The sequence below is a fragment of the Colius striatus genome, chromosome 11, assembly GCF_028858725.1.
Source record: "Colius striatus isolate bColStr4 chromosome 11, bColStr4.1.hap1, whole genome shotgun sequence".
In the NCBI taxonomy this organism is placed as follows: Eukaryota; Metazoa; Chordata; class Aves; order Coliiformes; family Coliidae; genus Colius; species Colius striatus.
Window position 1 is genome coordinate 8523729 of NC_084769.1, and position 22291 is coordinate 8546019.

General features: G+C 38.2%; 1 protein-coding gene across 1 annotated transcript in view; it reads left to right on the top strand.

Annotated features, from left to right (window-relative positions):
* NCKAP5 (NCK associated protein 5) overlaps window positions 1-22291 on the top strand; it is a 369143-nt gene that overhangs the window by 326729 nt on the left and 20123 nt on the right. The window contains exons 15-18 of the mRNA XM_062005050.1: window positions 7818-8129; window positions 10305-10435; window positions 12491-12620; window positions 15710-15897. Coding sequence (XP_061861034.1) covers window positions 7818-8129; window positions 10305-10435; window positions 12491-12620; window positions 15710-15897 — 761 coding nt within the window. The remainder of the gene's footprint in view (window positions 1-7817; window positions 8130-10304; window positions 10436-12490; window positions 12621-15709; window positions 15898-22291) is intronic.

A 22291-nucleotide genomic window follows, 5' to 3' on the forward strand; every position in this document is an offset into this window, starting at 1 on the left:
TTTCTTACAGATAGTTGCAAATCTGTAAGGCTGGTTGCAAGCACTGAGGTAAAACCAAAGGGGGAACACAACAGCTGAAAAAAGAAAAGGAATAGCTCCCCGATGTATTTGTAGGCCGGCCTTATTGACTAACAGGCTGCCGCTGAACTGCATCTAATTACCTTTTTTTTTACACAGTTTAAAGTTGCTCTTTGCATGAATTATAAATCTCAGTATTTCTTTTTTAGTAGGACTAAAAATGTACCTGTTTCTAATATCCTGTCTCTTGAGAACAGCAAGTAAATTTTTAGAAAGAAAGTATAACAGCATTAATACAGTGAGGTCATTCCAGACATCATCGATACTGGGGCTTCCTCAGCTGGAAGCTGCTCTGGATTTAATTTTGTATTTAATAGATACTGTGAAGATGTGGAGTAGAAAATTCCAAGAATTATCCAAGCACTTTTTCCAACTCATTTATATTTTTGATCTCTGTAACAACTCTGTTTCAAGTAGCACGCCACCATTACCATAGAGTGGTAGAGGTTGGAAGGGACCTCTAGAGATCATCTAGTCCAACCCCCCTGCTAAAGCACAGGAACGTGTCCAGGTGGGTTTTGAAAACCTCCAGAGAAGGAGACATTCTTTCCAAGCATGCAAGAAAAAGATATAAATGTAGATAACTGTAAAATTGGAATAGAAGATTATTAATACTCACTGATAATTAAAACTAATCTTTTGACTTTGAAGTAGAATCGTGTTTTAAAGTGAGACTGGAATTAAAATGAGGCAGCAGTTATCTGTTTCAACTCAGAAAAAACATTTCAAAGATGGGATTGTGGTCATGGAAAACTGTGAAGACAAATGTCAAACTATTGGAGAAATGACATATTGAAGTTGATGGGTTTGACAGGAAGAAGCAATAGAAAGAACACTGAAAAATTCAGTAAAGTATTTATTTTGTTTGTTGTTCTTATTGTTAGTTTAAAGAAGCATAAATTGTAATCCCAGATGCAGGCAGCCATGAATGAAGATTACTTGTAGATCCATGAGTTGAAACTGCACTGCATAGTCCTCCTCCCATTTACCCTTCCTTAGTATATGTTAGAAACAATTCCAGTTCACCAGTGCAGTACCCCGGGAGTATCAGGGCTGTGAAAACCTGTGTCTTTCCTAGTTTTGCCTAGGATAGCCTTTGAAGTTTTTTGGTTTTGCATATTGGCTATACTTCAGATCTAGATAGAAAACAATAATGCGTTCATCTTTGACTAATTGGATCAAATTATGGTGTTGACCCAGAAGGAATAATCTACTTGAAACTGACATTGATTTGGCAGAAGTACATGCTATTTTTTTTTTGTGGTTGCTTTAGCATTGCAGATGAAGAGAAGGATGTGCAAATAAAGAGATCTGTTTTACCATCTGTAGTTTAACTTCTCCCTGCCAATGCCACATGTAGCTTAAAGATGTTTATTAACTGATAAATTGATTTTAAAGAGACCTATTTACATTCAAAATATTCATTGGAAAAAAAGAGAAAAAATATTCATTAATAATTAGTCATGTTTCAGAATGCTAGAAAAAAATATACTCCCTTTGTGTTTCAGAAGAAAACAGCTGCATGTTCTCTCACTCTCTGTGTCAGTTTAGTAGAAAGTCTTGAACTTCCTAATGCACAGAAAGGTAATTTGTTAGAATTTGTGTATTCTATTACTGATAGGAAACATGCTGCTGATAGGAGCTAAGACACATTTTTTGTGTCCTAGATACCTCTTGAAGAAAGCTCATTCAGTGTTATATATCTCTCAAAACCTTCTTTCAAGACTTGAGTCTATGCTTCTGAAAACAGCTTGCTGGAAATTTCCCAGTGAAAATGTTCTTGATACAGAGCTATTTTTGTCTGATTTTTTTCCCCTGAAAATGCCTGCTTTCTGTGGAAAATTCTGGTGGTTACTCAAAGGTTTCATCTGAAATTTGTGTCAATCATCTGCAGTTTTGTAGGCTAAAACTTGAAAATTTATGTGAGGAAGATCTCAAACCAGCTGTAGTGGTGAGCACAGGGGAGAATTCCACATTTTTCATGAGGTGAGATGCTTCTTTCAATGAAAATATATCTGTGTGCTACTAGCATTATGCATAGCATTATACATAGCAAGCCTGGTGTGAGCAGAACTACCTGTGACCTAAATTACAGTTGTTGTCTTTGTTGCTGTTATTTGTGATATTACGATAGACTAGCCATAAAAGTTGAATAACATACAGACTTATGTAGCTTTTCCACTTCCAAATAGAAACTGTTAGTTTGTGTCAGTCGTTTGAAGTAGAGGTAATATCTGTAGTAACTGCATCTCGTATCCATCAGTACGTTTCATTAGTAACATTGGAGTTCTACCTGAGGGGAGTTGGCTGAGGTTATTGAGATGCTTCTGAAAATCCTGACCTCCCTCAAGCAGCACCGAGAGGCATCTGACTTCTGTCAGTCATGGCAAAAATTGGTAGAGAGGTAAAATTTGACTTAAAACACAGTAGGGCCTACAATTATTTCCTCTCAGGACCTGTAAGTATTCCCCTATATGCCAGTATCCACAAATTTCTCCTTTTATGTTTAATTCAAAGTGGGTGAATTGCCAGAACATTGTGAATGACATTATGTGTACACATAAGACAATGTACCTGCTTAATAGAAATGCTGATTAATGCCTTATTTTGGCTCTGTGGGTAAAACTTTGCATCTTGTGGTTTCTGTAAAGATTTTCATGGATGATTTAAGCAGCATAATAAAACTCACATTGTTTTAACTAAATGGACAAAGTAACCATGAGTGAATATATAGACTTGTTAAAAGTAGAACAGTTCCTATGTAAAGAAAGACTGGTCTGTGATTTGTGGATAGAGTAAGCATCCGTGAAGCTCTTTTTAAGATACAACATGAAAAGATCTTATTAGAATGTAGATCTCTACTTTACCTGAGGAAACATTATAAAGCACTCTCCGATTATTCAGTTAAAGGTTTGTTTAGAGTTACATGTGGCATTATATCCCCCTTAGTAAAAGTATCTTTCCACATTATTGAAGAAATGTGGTGTCAGAAGCTGTGTTTAAAAGCTATGTCATCACCTTATGTCTTCTGTTGTAGAAAACTCATTCAATCTCTTGGAGATGTGCTAAGACTCAACATAGGTTTAAAAAAGTTGAACATTAGAAAGACTAACCTTTTCCATAATTTAAAAGTGGGACAGGTTTTGCTCCATTGCTTATTTTGAGTAATAGGCTATTTTGTAACCGTCAGCGTAGGACTTAGCCTGAGGGAGTCTGGACCCCCATTTCTTATGTTGTGATGGAAGCAATTCCCTTCATAGTAACTGCTCTATGATTTCTTTTATATTTTCCCCAAATCCAATTTCCTTTCACAAAAGAGGAACAGAGAGGGATGCTACATAACAATATAACACAGCATGGTACCAGCTCACACTGTGAGCTCCTCTCTCCTTGAGTCACCAAAACCAGTGCCTCCGAAGGAACACAAAAGCAAGGTCTGCAATCAGCTTCCCTGGGTACTCCCTCCAAGTCTCTAAAGATTTGTATCAAGGGTAGTTTGTAAGCCAGAGGTGGTGTGTTTGGCAAATGTTTCAGAATAAATACAAACTTTTTGAAAAATAATTAGGTTTAATGGTCTGTTGCTGCTATTTAAGATGCATTTTTTAATGATCTATGCTCAGGAGAATGCCCTAAAAGATTTTAATGAGTTTTTGGTTGTCAGTTCTTGTCAGGGAGCTATGTTTACTTCCAACTCTGATTTTTGCATTTCAGAGATGTAAAAAAATCCCCACAGAAGGAGCTGCTATTGTGATTTTTCCAGTGATTTGATTTTTGCCATCGATTATCTCCTTTTTATAATCCCTGATAGCTACCAGCCTTAGTGTGTATCCCTTTTCTATTCTCCTCTTGTCCATACCTTCAGAATGTTAGGACGTGCCGAAGCTTGTTCACATGTACAGATTATCATGGTGTCCAGCTGATGCAGGACATGAACTGAATGATCATCCTGCCTGTGAAAATATAAAACCTGAAAAATGTTGGGAAGTAGAGAGTTCAGAAAACTTCTCATGCAGCATTATCTCCTTTTGTTCAGTGGCTGAGAAGCTTCTCAACATTAAAGGTCTTTAAATTGTCCACAAAGTTCATATAATACTCTGTGATCAGGAGATTCCAGTGCAGCCCAGAGTTTCATTTCCAAGAAATTTGTCTACATTCTTCCTTATTTCTGTTTTAAGTTTTGACAAATGTTCTTCTACAGTTGGGTTTCATTTTCTTCTCAGACTCTAAATCCACATGATGGAAGGGAGGGAGGGACTCTCTCAGTATTTCAGACTTTTGATTCTAGTCCAGTTTTTCAGTGAAGTATCAGATGGTGAGTCTTGCTGTGTCCACTATAAAAGTTAATACCGTTGCAGGAGCTTCTTTCTTTACTAACAGGAAAAGAGAGGGAGGGAAAAACAGAATCAGGCAAGGACTTTGGCTTGTGTACCGGGGAAAATTTGCAAGCAAAAGCAATTGAGATCATATATAATTCTTTTCAGACTTTAATGTTTTGCAGAAACATTTTTTGTCTATTGAGTAGTACTGTCACAGCACCAGAGATTTAACTTTTACATATTTTCATTATGTAGTCTTGTGCAGCTCTCACTGATAACAGTCATTTGAAGTGTCAGTGCAACTGATGAAATCAGATGGGCCACGAAAGGTTCCGTTTGAAAGCTGTCATTGAGATGTATCACATATTTCTTGATTTTGCAGTTGCTTCCCAAAAGTTTAAAAACAACTCAAAATAATGTATGTTCATTGATTCAGTAATACAGATTGTTCTGAGAGATATATTTTTATTTATATGATATAGCTCTAGGGGTGAATCGGTTCCTTTTATTAGTGAAAAATTAACATCCATAAAGAATATTGTGGTGTACTCTGTGGATTTAGGACTAGCTTGTTGAGCATTGCTCAGCATAGTTGAGTCACAGCATTTTTTCAAAAGTCTGTCTTTAAGTGTCACCATGGGAGCTACTGAGTTTTGAGCACTTTGATAGCCAGACTCCCACAGGTGGTTTAGAACTAGAAATGAGTTAGCTGTTTTAAAATCTGTTTTCCACCTGGTGTGTTTCCTTTATCATGGATAAAGTCTCCACGAAGGAAGACTATAATTGATTAAAACTATTTTTCCTTTTAATTAAATGTGACACTGTTGGCATGCTCCTCCATCACTCTTCCAATTGTTTAGGGAACAGCAAGAGAATGTATTTTCATGGACGTACGTCTCTTGGTATTCATTTCTCTTGATCTTATGCTGTTGTTTTATGGCTCATTCCTAGGCATACGCAAGGTAACAGTGGGAAAGATGAATCCTACTTAATTTTCCTGTAATAATTAGGGGCAAATTGCTTTTCAGTTTCTTAGAGAATGCTCTAAAAGGAAGTAATGCTACAAAATCATTCAGAGCCCTTGTGGAGCTGGGTTGCAAAATCAGATCCAGCGTTAACTGTAGAGACAGTACAGAGAAGGCTCCAGATCTTTTTTTCCATAGTGCTTCCAGTTTACTCCATATCTCCACAGCAGAGCTCTGCCTCTCCAACATAACCAGTGTTGCACAAATAGTCTTTCTACTGATCACGAGGAAACTGAAAGTCCTTACTTATGCTTTATTTTCCTTTATTTACTAACTTTGTCACTGACAGCCATTAGCCAATGCGTTGCCTGTCTGTGAGTTTGCACACTGTTTAAGCTCAGTGTTCTACAGAATAAATGGCAATTGCAGACAACTTTTCTGCACTCTGTTCCATCCTAAGAACAGATCACCACTTCTAGCTAGGTATTTTACTATCCAAAAAAAACCCCAAAGTATCTTAGGAGAAGGATAACTAGAGTAAGAGGGCTGAAGTGGCTGGGATACCTCCCTTTGATGCAGCAGAACCAAATAGAATTGTCTACTTTTTCATGTTTCCTTGATAACCTTCAGCAACTTCTAAAATCATTATGACACATTAGCTCAAAAATGTGGTGGAAAACATAGTTGACAGCTAGCCATGGCTTCCACACCTTATCTCCTTTTACCTGTGGAAACAATTAATTGGAGTGCAGTAATTGTGTGAGACCGTTTAGAGTCACTTGGTACCCTTTTAAAAGATAGTGTGTAGTTTGTTTTCCTGTTGCAGCTGAGCTGAGCCCTGTAAGGTTTATGTGCTCACTATGACTTTGAATCTTTCTTTGATCCTGACTGATGAGGATCAGGTAATGAGGACCATATAACTATAGACTGCTTCTCTTTTGACAAGAACGTGGCAACATAAATAGACATTTAGTTTATCTGTGAGTAGTTTCTTACTCAAGATTTGGACTCAATGATCTTAAAGATCTTTTCCAACCAAAACAATTCTGTGATTCTTATTTGTTATCAAAGAAAGCCCTTTGAGATTAAGGTATTAACATAAAATAACTATATCAATGTTCTAATTTCAGCAACAAATAGACAAAGCCCGTAGAAGAGAAATATTTCCAAATTTCCAAGAGGATTAGAAACGCTGCAGAGGAAAAAATCATGAAAATAACTTGACAGGGGACTACTAACTACAACAGACTTAAGTAACAAATGGGCATATCATAAAAAAAAATCAATACTTAGGAACACGGAAAACGGAGATGGGAAAGATCTATTGGGGCATATTCTGCATCTCCTGCTAGAGTACCATTGTTCACTGCAGTATATCTTTTACCCAGTGTAGCCTTAAATTGTTCAAAGCAAAGGAAATTCATCTACTTCCTTGGGGAGTGTCTGCCACAGACTGAAGATCTCACTGCCAAGGGATGTTTCCAGACATTTAACTTAAGTTATGCTCATTTTCCAACCATTAGTGCCCAAGTTCCCTCCTTGGTGTTTATAACTCTCAGAAGAACCTTGCCATCATTGCCCCTTCAATGTTAGTTGCTCATTATACAAACAAAAGGCAAGTCTCTGGAAATTGATAGAAAATGACAAGGCAAGGTGGTGCTGCTACATCCTAGATCCTAGAATAGCAACTTGCATGTATCTATACTTGCACTTTTTATTGCTCCACAATTAGTAGAGCACCTTTCCAGTAGGATGAATAAGCTGTAGGGCCATGTGTGACCATATTGCTTTCAAACCAAGTCCTTAAGGTATCCCTGTCTGGCACTGTGTTGGAAAATGTACACTTTCCCAAAATGGGATGTGCAGAACCAAAGTGTAACGAGGCAAACAGAGACACGGCTGTCCAGGTTTTTCAGGACGCTCTGAGAGACAAGTATCTGGGAAATTCTGTAGATCTTAGTTTTGTGTAAGAATAAATGATCATTTTTCTTAACACCTTCTTGTAAGAGAAACAGTTAAGAAAGCATGGATATAGAGAGTTCAAGCTTCTGCAGAGTTTATGAGTTTATCAAGGAGGAAATACGTTACACTACTCCATCCCTCACATTGGTAATCTCCAGAATTTATGTGGGCCTTCAGACTAAATAATTGTAAAGTTTCACCTGTGATCACTCTCCAGGACATGCCTTTCTTATTCTTTATCATACCCTAACTCTGAAGCAGGCCAATTTCAATGTTTTGGCATCTGTTTTTAGTTTAGTTGCACCTCAAAATGGTATTCCATTGTGTTCATTTGGATAAGCAAACAGGTAACAGCCTACTCACAAATGCAGAATGTTTTCCTTTCCTTGAAACCTTCCTTTGAAGGTGACCTTTTATCCCCTAGACCCTTTCACTGTCTTTAAATACCAGAGACACCTTTAGCTCCATCCCATCACACAATCTTCTTGTATCTTAGAGTCTGGCTGCCAGATGAGGACACTGGACAGCGGGATTGGAACCTTCCCCCTCCCTGACTCAGGGAACCGATCTACAGGGCGACATGCTTCCAAGCAAGAATCGACCTTGGAAACAGAAATCCTTGCACCATCCGAGCAAGTTCTTTCACCCCCTTCAGTAAAAGCCAAAACTCTTGAGCGAGAAGTGCCTTCAACAGCTAAGAGCCAGGAGTCTGTGGAAAACATAATTAGTCACTCAACATCTGATCCAGCCATGACTGCCAAAGGTATACGACCTTTTCAAAGTCGCCTTCCAAAACCAGCTTCCTCAGGTAAAATGTCAATTACACTGAAAATCACATTATTTCGTCCCTGACGTCTGTTTTGATTAGCAGAAGTCCTATAGTAATGACAATTGATAACAGAAATGTTAAATGCAGAGCAGAAGATATTAGTTTTATGAATGCATGAGGTTAACAAGTTTGTGACCTGAGTCATATGGAAATTTTGTTACACATAATGCTTATCTGAGAGAAGAAAAATGTGTTAAGTACTTAAATCCTTTTCTCAAGAAACAGTACTTGAAGAAGAAACATGCAAGCCTTGGAATTTGTCTTGAATAAGAATGCAGATGTTCAGCAATATTCAAGATAAGACTTTGTGGCAAAGTACAAAGCATAGCCATGTTGTGACACAGAAAAAATATATTCATAAAGACTTGCTTTTGAAACCAGCTTTGGACCAAAGGCTCATTTGGCCTCAGTGCATAAATTCCATCCCAATGAATATGTGGTCTTGACCTCAAACAAGATTCTCATTGCTTCACTACATTGTACAAATACATTTCTATATATGAATATAAAATGCCTTACTTATCAGCTACATGTGTGTTTAAACTATGAAACAAAAGCTGACAAAGGAATAAAAGGCCCAGCAGTTCAGCAAAGCACCAACAAATAACTTTGTATTAGTAAGTAGTTCCATTAAACTCTGCAGTTTTTTATAAAGGCACACTGACTGTTTATATACATTTTTGAAGGAGTTTGAGTTATTAATGTACATGTCAATAACATTAGAAATCATTACATAATGCTTTTATAATGGGCAATTTTTATATGATAGATATGGTACAAAATGTAATGGTAAAAGTAATTGGTTTAATGGAGAAGAGCATTGTTATATCATGACCAAATGCAGTGTCATGTGTTTGTTGGGGTTATAGTTGTTAACACCTTGTCAGCCTAAGTATTTATTGCTCCTATAAAAGTTTTGAAGGTTTAACTGGCATAAACCTGTATCACTCTGAAAGAGACATTCCATGTAGTTAGCATGTAAGGTTAAATATCAACTTTAAGCTTAGCTTAATGCCATCAAATATGTGTTCTTATACTGAGCCCATGTATATGGAACCTGTGAGGAAAGAAGTCTCTTTATATGTTCATAAGATACACAACAAAAGAATTCTAATTGAACATCTTAGAACTCAGTTGATTTAGCAATATTCCCATACAGTGCTGTAATGATGTAATTGACTGCAAACACACAGTGTGCTTCATTGCAGACTCCCTTGCATGTTTCAAATCAAAGCTAAATACAAGATATTTTAAGACTTAGTATTTTTTAAATACATATACTGTTAATTAATGGTACAGCTAAGAAAGATTCAGAAGAGAAACCTAAAGTTATAGATTATATGCTACATGCTTGAATAGCCACATGTGTGACCTCAATTCAGCAGTGTGCTATAGAGTTGAGTCCACGATTAAACACTGTCATTATAACAAATTGAACAGAAACTGCAAGCATTGAATTGCTTCATAAGAAGTCAGTAGCAGTAAGATTGTTCTGATCTTAATGTTAATATTCACTGCACCAACCTTGTAAAGTTTGTATCTTAATTAAATTGTCATGAAGAGGTGTTTAAAAAAAAGTAGAACACATCAGATGGTGGGGTCAACTCATTTTTTACTGGAAGATTTTCATTCATTTCTTCTTTCCCTCACTTTCTCATCGAAATTACAGTTATCATTTTATTTCATAAGCACCATCTATCTCATTCGATGTTCTGATTTTGCATAGTGCAAATATAGCAGATAAAAAGACTGGCTGATTGAGAATTTCTGCTAGAAATGTACTTCTAATTATATTTATGTTAACAGAGTGTTCTCTGAGAACATAAAATAGCAAAGCAGATCATCCTACAATGCCTAAGAGTAGTTGTTGAATGTTGTTTCTTATGCAAAAGAGTATATATTTTTAAACTATTAGAGGGATTTCAATCTATGCCTTCCTTTTCTCTGGATAACTGGAAAAAACTTTGGCTCAAATTCTGCCACTGTAGTTGTTAGATTTATTCAAGTTAGTAAGTTGTTCCTTTGAGTAGTAAGGTATCATTTGATATAATGAAAGTATCATGACTTGCCCCCGGTTTTTACTGGATTATAATTGAAACACTGTCATGAAGATGGTGATGAGACCTACAATTTAAATAATGTCTCTCAATTCAGGAATAATTAACCTTGCGAAGCAAAGTGAACAAGTACTGGTGACCTCTGCTTCATTAGAGCATACTGAAGAAACTGTGGCAAACAGAAAAGTTCTTCCAGAGTGGACTATCAAGAAAACTACTAAAACAAAGGTATAAGTTAAAAAGTGTCATCTATTAAATGACATGTATTGTGGTGTGGAGAATCAGAAAAGGTGAATGTTTTTAATATAGTGGGGAGAGTAGCTAGCAATATATCAGCTACATTTTCTTTCTTGCCCTTCATTTGTAATGTCATTGTTTAATAATAATACAGCACCCAAAGGCACTTCATCCTCAGGGTTTAAAAGCATGTTTTAATTAAATTCCTCACAGGCATTCTCAAGACAAGGAAGGAGATCTTCTACCCCATTTTTCTCTTCAAGAAACTTCATCATGTTTGTTTGCTATCCATGAGCTTCAGGTCTTTTTTTTCCCCCCAGGCCTAGGTTTCCTTGTCTGCGTGGCAGGTAGTGTGAGCATTTGAGCAGATGTGCTAGGAAGGTATTGTGAATAAGAAAACATTCTTCTTACACGTTTCTGTGTGGTTTTGGTTAATCCCTGCAATAATCTATCAGTCCTTCAATCTTTTCATGAAAACTGCAGAAAGAATAAATGGGCAAGTGCATATACCTGTGCAAAAGCTACTGCTGATGGTTGTCAAGGTATTCATACTCAAGAGTGCCAGCCTGTCAAGCCCTGTGAGAAGTACAGGGTCAGCAGGCTAGCAAAGAGAAAAAAAACTTTGTCAAGAAAGTGGGTGTAAAGCAAGGAGACTGTCAGACTGATAGCTAATACGCCTTACATTACAAGAGGCCAAAACCATTTTGTTGTGAAGCTTTTTTGGGTGTCTGCTATATCCATGTATTTATTTACCAACTGGTTTATCTTGCATTTTCATACAGCCCATGCTCTGCATATTCAGAACAGAAGCAGAGAGATAAAATTACTTGTCTTAGGTGTCATTGACAAACCAGTAGCAAATCTTCTGTAGTGCAATAGTGTTGGCTTCCAAGTAACAACCACATCAGCGTGGTCTTCACCCTGAGCCAGTCGTGACTGACCACCTCCAGTCTCAAAACCATCTTAACACATGATAGATGTGTTGCTGCTAGTTAGTCTGCCAGAGATTCAGAAGGTCAGTGTGGGTGTAGCTGGCATGTGAATGTGTCTGAATGCCTTTGGCACTACAGCTGACTTGCAGCCTCCTAATTTTGCAGATAATGTTGGGCATAACTGGCAACATGCAGGTGTCCTCAGGTCTGATCCCCTCTCCACAAGTATGTGCTCCCTATCAAGTGGATATCCTTCTGCATCAGTTAAAAACTGCAGCATGGATGGGAAGATGAGGAAATTAATAGCATTCTGAAAAACAGAATTAAAAACTCCTTTGATCCTCTGATAGGCAACTGGGGTTAGGATAGTCATTGATATTTGTACCATTAGCTGAGCTGTATCAGCCTCAGCTTCTTGATAGATGATTTGTGGGTTTTATTGTACTGAGCTGCTGTTCCTGAAAGGTTTAAGCCTTCAGGCCTTCTGTGATTAGAAGCTGTTCAGAGCTGTCAGCATTCCTCTTTACTCCCACAAGAAGATCCCTAGTGTTGCTTCCTTAAGGGAAATGGGAGAGAAATGAGCTGGGAATTAAAGGCTCACCAGTACTGTAATGCAAATGCAAGGACAAGGGATATGAATTTGTGAAGAAATTAGTATTTACTGGTATGGAAAGCATGATTATTGTCTGCTGGCTATCCTAATTGTCTCTAGAATCGCTTGCAGAAAGCTAATGGTTGTGTGATAATTTTGCATGTTAAAAATACACTGCATTAAACATACTTGAGAAGTTCTAAATTGAACTTGGTGGATGAAATTATCTGAAAATGTCGGTAGATTTGAAAACAATGTTATAGTGAAAAGAATGGTACATTCTGGACTGTTTCTGCCAGGCTAACTTGGGGGACTTAACCAAGACAAGAATATGCTATTTCCCCTGTGTCAGACTTAGTTGAAGAAGTGGTTAGTTAAAGTGGTAATGCAGACTTTTTTCCAGTTAGGCTATCCATTTGTACTGCATAATGAATATAAAATGTTCCGCTCCTAATACCACCTTTGGCATCATTTTGATACAAATGCATCATCTGAATTATTGCAAAACCCTTATTTGTACAGGACAGAGCTCTGAGAGTGTGCACTTATTCTGCGAGCAGCAGTGACACTGAGCTGGAGCCAGAATATGAAACAAATTATTTCAGAACTGCAGAGGAGACTTTTATAGAATTAACAAGGAGCAACAAACAAGGTAATTGAAAGTTTGTACATAAAAATGTATATCCCTCATCTCCACTGTGACTCAGCAGCAGAAAGTGTCCTTCATTGAACTTTCTGTCTAGTTTTTGCTTTCTAACCTCAGACCTTATTTCAGTCTAATTTTCCATTAACGTTCTATGTGTCCTTTTTGCCTCTCTTCCACGGTTTTTGCTAGCAGGGACTTAACTTGTAGGTTTTTATGCATAAACCCCTGCACTGTAGGTAAAAAGAAGTCAGTTCAAGAAGGATAGGGAGCTTCTGGAGAGTGTTCAGCACAGGGCCACAAAGGTGGTGAAGCAAATGATGAAAGGCTGAGGGAGCTGAGGCTCTTTAGCTTGGAGGAGACTGAGGGGTGATGTTATTCATGCTTACAAATACATAAAGGGTGGGTATCAGGAGGATGGAGCCAGGCTCTTTTCAATGATGTCTCATGATAGGACAAGGGGCAATGGGTACAAGCTGGAACAGAAGAAGTTCCAAAGAAACACAAGGAAAAGCTTAGTCACTATGAGGGTGAGGAAGCACTGGAAGGGGCTGCCCAGATGGGTTGTGGAGACTCCTTCTCTGGAGACATTCAAAACCCACCTGCACGCGTTCCTGTGTGACCTATTCTAGGTGGTCCTGCTCTGGCAGGGAGCTTGGACTAGATGATCTCTTGAGGTCCCTTCCAACCTTTGAGATTCTGTGATTCTGTTGCATTATGACAAGATTTAAAAGGTGACTGTAAACATAGCTTCCCTTTCAAAAATTATATTAGTCAGTTGAAAGAACACAATGATCAAGGCCATAGTTTTCCAACCTTTGTAGGAAGATGATGTTGGTTATGGTGCCATAGTGAAGCTTCTGATTGTCCTCTGTATATATATATTGTCATTTTCAAGTGACAAACCTTTCTTGTAAGAATTGATGCTGATTTGGAACTTAGAGAAATCCGGTAGATACAAACACATTCCAGTGAATTTCTTGAGGGAAAAGTTTTCTGTGTGTTTAATAACCCAAGAAATTGCTGTCCTGTCTTGACCACCAGTTTACTGTGCTGTGAGGCACCTTTCAGTGCAGGTGTGTGCCCTCTGGGAAGGGGGAGGACACTGTGGCTCACATCCTTGCCTACAGCCAATGGCTCCCCTGCGGGAGATAAATCCTGGTGAGTGCAAAGGCCAGTGCAAGGTCTCAGCACCACTGAAGCCCTGAGAGCTTAAGCAGTACTTCAGTGATTCATGGGATTTGTGCTGACCCTCTGCACAGCAGTGAGCTTGACCTAGCAGAGATTAGCACCTGCAGTAGATACCACAGTGATGAATGCATTAAAAGTACCATGAAAAGATACTGTCAAGAGACATACTGTGCTCTTTAGTGTCTGCTGGGAGTTGGACGTAAACATTTGGCATTTTCAGAGCTAATCCATTTTTTGTGATGCCACCAATCACAAAAGAGAGAGCAGAGCAGGAAGCTAGGACCATTCATTTACATTACTTCTGTAACATAGCTTTTTTTTATCTGTATTAAATGTTGCAAGCCATTAACTCAGCCCATAAACGCTTCTTTTCACACATTTTTCCTTTTACAAATCATGTTCTAATACAAGAAAGACATGTTTTGTTAGAGATGAGCATTTTTTCTGTATTGATCACAATTTGAAAAAGAATGGATTTTATCATGTGTAAGCAGTTACATTAAACACTAGCAGAGTCCAAGTTTAATGACACCTAAGCATGACTTGAAGTAACCATTTTATGTAAGGAATCATTAATTTTGTGTATCTGCCTAACTTTTCAGCTAGTAACAGAACTAAAATGCCTAATTGTCCTTGAGACAAATAGAAGCATTATTGCAAAAGTATTTCTGCTATGGTCATTCCTTACAGTTAGGATTTCTGTTCTGTGCTCTCTAAATGCACTTCTCACTTTGTATTAATAACAGCTCATTATTTCATTCTGTCTTCAATGATCTTAGCTTCTTTATGCACACAAGCGATATAACCTCAAAACAGCCACGTGAGGCTGAGGCAGGGACTGCAGCAAAACAATTCACAGAGAACATTTTTATATGTATAGATAATTATATTTATTAAATGAGACCCCAAAACACTTCCAGTGGTTTCACAGTTATGTCAGTGTGATTTGAATTTTCCATTTATGAGCAGGGAACAGGAAAGAGCGAGAAACTGAGTGCCCAATAGAAAGGCTATTAAAAGTCAGTGATAAAACCTTCATTGATTTAATAAGCTTTGGATGAGACACCAAGTACACTGCCCAATGTTAGGGAGGTCAGTAGAATAGAAGGGAGTAAGCCAGATATTCCAGGTTCCTCCATTTCAACCATGAAAATGTTTTGATTAGGATTTCATGAAGGTTTTATCTTGACACGATTCTATTGGAGAAACTGGAGCAGGGGCTTTTCTACAGCTGTAGGTTAGAAGGTAAAGCTGAGGTTTGTGTAACAAGATAAGCAAATGATCATATAAGCCTCTGTCTCCTGTGCATTTTCGTGAAGCTGCAGAAAATGTCTTTGGTTTTAATCTTCTGAAGGAGTTTTCAGCCTTAGATTTTGGAAACTGAGGTCTTATTCCTAACGTTCTTGTATCACAGTAGGATCTATAACAAATGGGTAGAACCCACTTCTTACCTTACTAGTGTGTCTTTTGTACTGTTGTATTCATTGGTTAAAAATACAGTGAAAAGGAAAGAATTATCAAATATAGTCAAACTGAAAGACATGCTGAAAGAACTTGGCACATCTGCCATCTAAGGCTATTAAGAGAGAAGAAGGAAAGCTTACAGCAAATAAATAAATAGAACAGTCCCTCCAAATTATCCATCTCATCTATAATTGAAAAAGAAAGGAAATTAATTATGGCCATCTTGTACCATCTCCTTCCTTTTGAGTATTAAGTATGAGCAGTCCCCTGTATGTGCATTGATTGGAGAGTTAAGGGCTAGTATTTTAATGCTTCTGTTACACTGAATTGCAGATACCTTAAAACATTTGAAATGCATTTTAAAAAATGTAAAATTACATTGTGTGTAGACTGCATTTCATCAATTTAATATGCCATAATATTATTTTTCATGTCTCTTACAGCTGAGCAGGAAAAACAAAATCAGAGAAAATCATTTCTGGGGAACCCAATGTCAATCTTGGATTTATACCAGCACAGTCTCTATGGCCATTTTGGAGAGGATGGACCTGAACAATTAACACATTACAGTTTGATTGAGCAGCTGAGTGGAGCTTCCAGTAAAGACAGCAAGGGCAAGGAGAGCCCAACTGTGAGTTACTGTAATTTTTATATTATGTCTCATTTTCATCATGATCATTTTTACTTGCCTCTTGTTTTTGCCTTGGTGTGTTGATTGATTACAAAATCCAGGCAGGCTTGAGAAAACCAGCATGACCTGAAGAAAAGATTCAAATATTTTTAGAACAGGAGGTACATTCTGATGCTCACCTGTCATAGAATTAGGCTTCCAAATTGACAAGTAGAGACAGGCTATTGCTAGCATTCTACCATTAGAGAGGAGTTGAAATTTAAGGCTGCCAAGAAAACATAGAATTGATCTTTTAAGGCTGCTCCTTCACATACAGTTGGATACTATGTATAGCACAGCTTGCAGTAAATGACTTAAGCATCTGAAGTTGTATTCCTGAAAATTCAAATGAAACTGCGCTATGGAAGTCAACTATCTTCTGGTCTCCTTTGAAATAACTTTTGGTGTTACCTCTGGAACACCTGGTATGAGAGTTTTAAACATCATTGTGTTGAAGACCAGTCCCAATCTGATTGGTGGATCTTGATGCTAAGCTGTAACAAATTTGTTTTCTCTGCTTACTTGATGTGAATCCACTTGCCATCTCTGTCTCTAGAAGTATTGAACCACGGTCTCAACAACATTAAAAGCAACTTCCCTACAAGCTCTTCTCTTATGCCTTCTCTTTTCTCACAATTCTTTCTCACTTTTTCTCTCCTTTGGGCTAACAAGCCTATTTGTTTGAAAACACAGCCACCCAGTCATGATCTACTGTAATCATTTTGCCTCCATGTTCAGTCTGTTTTCTCAGCTCTTCTTTAAATACAAACTCTTTTGTTTCTGTGTGTAGTACTCAGCACATTTTGGATGTGTCACAATATAAACAAAGGTGGTACCAGAAAATAATGAATGAGCAGTTGTTTTGTAGCCTACTGGTGTAGTTCATAAAAGAAAAAGAATATTTTCTCTCTTTCCAGACCCCAGTTTTCAGCTTCAGAAAATCACTTTGTGTTGTAACTTCTGAGGTGATTAACTAACCAAAGTTAAGAGTTTTACAGCTTTCAGGAATCTGGGCCAAATGTGCAGAAGGAATGTGTGGAACAAACTGGCAATGCCCCTGTTTATTCCAACTCTGCTGGCATGAGAGCCCCACTTAACTGAATATTAAATTGACTTCCAAATTTCAAAAGAAAAATCCTGAAATGTATCTGCCTCATTTCCCAGTCAAGCAAATTTCACTAGTACCCAGAATATGATTCAGTTTGAATATATATAAATATATCTCAATTTGGATCATATTGGAAGGAACAATTTTAAAGAATCTGGCTTCATATTTGGGAAAAAGAAAAGGTAAAAAAAAAGAAAGGTAGCAGAAGAATATTAAAAAGGGTAGATGAAGGAAAATAATTTGAACATCTACTTAATCCCTCATCTTGAACATCTAGAAATTCATAATGTAATTGTGGAGATGAGATGAATTATATCTGCAGGTATGTGTGGGTGTATGTATATAAAGATATATACAAATCAGTTCTTCCTTCTGAAGGCCAAAGTCTCCTGCTATTAACAGAGCAATTAGATTTGCTTCCAGTATTAATAAGGGGCTCACAGTCACATCTACTTTCAATGCATTCTTTTCCTGGATTTGTTTTACATGACATCTCTGCAACGTTCCCAATCAGCATCAAACCTTAAACAAAACTCATTTAAATAGCCTTAGGACCCTTGTAAAAATCCATCATTAAACTAGAAGGCAACAGGTATTACTCAGCACTAGCATTTTTCATGCATTGTGTTGGGGGGCCTTTGAGATTATTTTTGAGGATCTGAAATAGCTCTCAAAACAGCACTGCCTCTCAGTGAACAGTGAAAGCTCAATAAAGCACCAGAGATTTGCCTATTATTATTAAACTTTTCAGAATGACAAATGAGAAGCAGTAACTGTGGAAAGCAGGTTGCCCTGAACTCCTCGTTTGAACCAGCACGGCAGTTTTTGCTTAGCTGCAATTTGTCCAACCCAAGAAGATCCACAGTGTGTTTAAATTATAACTGTGTGATCTGGAACATTACCCACACAAAAAAAAGGAGGAGACCAGAACCAGAGGCACGCACTTACGGCCAACAACTCTGAAAAAAGCCCCAAACAAACAGGTAACCTTTGAGGGGGCAAAAATTGCTGCTTTTGTGCAGAGTATTTGGCATTTTGAAAAGGAAATGCTATGTGCTTTGAATTTCCTTCCCAAATGTGTGTGTGTTTGAAGCTTTTAGAAAACAAACAAACAAGTGTCGTGATGGACAGAATGATTTTATGTTGCTTGTCAAAAGAGCAGAATGCTGTATCAGTCCCTCATCCCAATTAAATTGGACTGTACAGCACCAGTACGAGAGTGCTGTAATGAGGCATTCTGGCAGGAAGCGCTGTTAACCCAGATTTACTGTCATTTCAATTGTCTCCTTCTCACTGAACATACCAGTGTTACCCCCAAAGTGTATACCTTACAAGTTTTATCAGCAAAAAAGTATTGCACACAAGGAGTTTGAGAAGGTAAATGACCAATGAGCAGTTACTATGATAAAGGGACACTGAATGGACCATTTGAAGAATCAGAAAAGGCTTCTACACATTGAAAGGAGAAATATTTACTGTTCTAGTTTTTCATCTGGCAAATCTTTAACAACATCCTGGTTAAATTCTCTTGACACTGAGACAAATTTTGTGTTACATTTATTTTGACCTGGGAAACATATTCTGCAATAACATCATGCTTTTGCACGCTGCAGAATTTGGGGCAAGAAAAACAAATCATGGTTTCAAAGAAAGGAATAAGATGCCTTGAATCATGGGCATGAAACTTTCACTTAAATTAACAGCCATGGTGTATCTTCCTCCTGAAGGGTTTTCAGAACAAGAAACCATGGGTTTTTATATGTAGAAAATGAATTAATTAACTTTTCTAATTTAACACAACGTGTGTAGCACTTGATCCAAAGTCCACTGCGGTCAGGCAGGCCATGGGAGACACCTGCATCCTCTTCCTTGTAGCAGTGACTGGTAGTGCCTTGAGCACACTGCTTGACATCATGATTGCTGGTGTATTTTTGCAATGAAAAAATTATTACACATTTCAATTAGAATTCCAAAATTCAGTGATGTTTTTTTCTTACTACAATTCAGAAAATGAGAGAAATTTCTCTCACTCCGGGACCGTTGGATTTTTTAGTGTCTTCTTCATTCCCTTGGAGAAGTAACTGAGTTGGTCAACGATTTTATTACTTAATCATTCCTGTGATCCCAAAGCATTATGAAAAATGTGTTTTCTTCTCTGTCCTTAACAAACTGTCACTTTTTTTTTGGTAATACAGCCTTTCTTGCTTTCTTTTGTCCATATGTATTACTTGATCTGAGTCACCATCAAGACTAGCTTGCATTTCAAGGCCTGACTTGAACACTTAAAAGATCCTTAATGGAAGGAATTTATACCCATCACAAGTTTCTAAATCCTCTTGTTTTCCCTCAATTGTGATGATTGATGTTAGAAATCTAACATTTCTGACACAGTTACAATGTTAACTAGGGAGCTCCTTTAACAGAACAGGCTTGTATGTGCCATGCAAAGTCATGGTCTTACTCAGCAGAGCAGTGTTTGTACATGCACAGATGATTCATGGAGGAGATCAAATGCTCAAATGACCATGCCTTACAATTCAAGTAGATATTAGAGCTTACTGGCAAATACAGGAAAAGGAAAAATTAGAGACATTTTGGCTGCATTTACAAATGGGACCGACGTGGCGGCATTCCCAGATAAACTGAAGGCTTATTACAGCTGAGTAAGCTGACTGGGAGTTAATGCTATAAGTCTGACTCATTGTGCTCACAAGCCTTCTAATGCGTGGTGTTAACAGAGAGAAATACCCACCAAAGAACTGGAAACAAGAATAAGAAAGTTTGGTAATTGCACAGCACTTGCCTTCCTCAAGGATCCCAGAGCATTAAGCTGCTACCATAGAGGGTGTTCTAGCATTCCTGAATTACAGCAGTAGTTAAAGCAGACTAGACACCTCAGCAGCCTACACTAAAAAAGAGTAAGGGGACAACAAAGGCATGAGCTGTTTCTGCTTGCATCTCACCTCTTACAGAGATTAGTGAGTCTTGAGCTAGGGTATGAATTGGCAGTGCACTGGGAACGTTGCACTGTTCACTTGTTTAGGCATCCCTTGGAGAACGTGCCAGCAAAGTTTATGTGCCTGATTTGGGTTCTCTGAGTCACTTTCTTAAAGTTCCTTATTCACTGAAAGGCTCTTAAATGGAGGACCTCTTAAGAGACTCTGTATTTAAATGTCAGGAGCAGTTCCAAGAAGACTGCTTTTGCAGACAACTCACCTTTTTCACATGATCAGATATGGCTTTAGAGGTGGATTCTGCTTATCACATGTGATGAAAAAGCCTGTGATAGTGATTTGAGCCAATTAGCAGTTGGGAAGTTTAAAGCAGGAAGGAGGTATTGACCTGTGGAACTACTTGCTTCCTCGCCTCGACCAGAGAAAGGGAGTCTATGCAGCTAGCTTATACTGAGCACCAAACTTTCAACCCAAAGTTAGCAAGAACAACATGAGCCTAAGCTTTCCTCTGTGGGAAACTAGTAAAAAGCAGCTATTGTAGCTAGCATTTGAATTTAGAGAGTGAAACTGCATCTCAGTGCACCCTCAAGTGAGCACTAAATAATTACCTTACTTACACTTTCATAATAACAAGAGTTCCTGCAACTGGGGCAGCACTGGGTCATATTTGGCTAGTTACTTAGTCTTAAGATCTCTGTTTCACTGCCTGTAAATTGACTATAGCGATGCCTATCTCACATTACAACCGGAAAGAAAACAGCCAATGCTTTAGATGACCTAGGTCTTAGCTTGTTTTGTGCAATGTTTGTGCTACTGCAAATACAGAATTTTAAGGAACTCTTACAAATTATTGTACTGGAAAATACACGAGAAAGTATCTAGATAACCTGGGCCAAATCTAGGGATTAGTTGATTATAGATTTCTGTGTACTGATTTTATAATTCAATTTACTGTGTATCAAACACAGAAACCTCACCTCCTCATTGCTCTTTTCCTTACCAGGCTTAAGAGAGGGAAAGATGACAGAGTGAGGAGAGAATTGGTTCTACTTCCTTTCCTAGCGCTGATGACCCTAAGATATTAAGGAAGATACTGCCATTGTACAGTTTGTTTGATGATGGGGAATAAGTCTGCAGACTCAGTGTTTTGTGTTTTAAGATCAATGCTTTTCTTTCATATAAGAAATGATATATGAACATAATATATGATGAAATATATTTCCTGTGATGAAATATATTTCTTTTTTACATGATTCATGCAATAAATCACTGCATATGTTTAGGATGGTGATCTATTAATGTAAACATTAGGTGATGCCAGCCTAGAACCAGACATTATTTCCATTGAGACCTTTCATCCTCCTTGTCACAAAAACTGAGAATAACATTTATTGTATATGCTTTTGTATTAGATCTTCAAAACTCACCTTGTGTTAGCCAAGGATCTATGTAGAAGATCCAGCAACAGTTTTATGAAGGGCAATGTTGCAAAGAGAGAGTAAACTACTCAGCACTTGTATGCCCATCTAGGACTCAGCACCTCTGTTTTGAAAGCAGAGCAAACTACCTCACCTAAAGAAAGGGAGTGTGTTCTGAGCACCATGCTAAATTGGCTAGACCCAAGCCAGAAGTCAGAGAATCGTAAGAGTCATTTTGATTGGAAAAGACCTTTAAGATTATCAAGTCCAACCACTCTCTTCACACTGCCAAGCCTGTCACTACGCTGTGTCCCTCAGCACCTCATGTATGTGTCTTTTAAATATCTCTGGGGTTGGGGACCTCCCTAGGCAGCCCTTTCCAATGCTTAATAACCCTCTTGGGGAAAAAGTTCTTCCTAATGTCCCATCTAAACCTCTCCTGGTGCAACTTGAACTCATTTCCATGTGTCCTATCATTCATCACTAGGGAGAAGAGATTGACCCCCAGCTCACTACAACCTGCTTTTAGGTAGTTGCAGAGAGTGATCCTGTCTCCTCTCAGCCTCCTCTTCTCTAGGCTAAACACCCCCAGCTCCCTCAGCTGCTCCTCATCAGACTTGTGTTCCAAACCGTTCACCTCTTGGTCTCGGGGTGGTGTAATGTCACACAGACATCCCTGCTTGTATCTGAGCACAGTCCAGTCATGGCAGCCCTGAAATGGCTCTGTTGCCTCTGAGCTCTCTCCTCTTGTGTGTGCTCACCCGGAGCTGCCTGGGCCTCTGCCTGTGGGGCTGGTGCTGCCGGCAGGGCCATGTCTGTCAGCCACCACCACGAGGAGATCACTGAGGCCAAGTGCACGAGGCCTTACTGGGCAT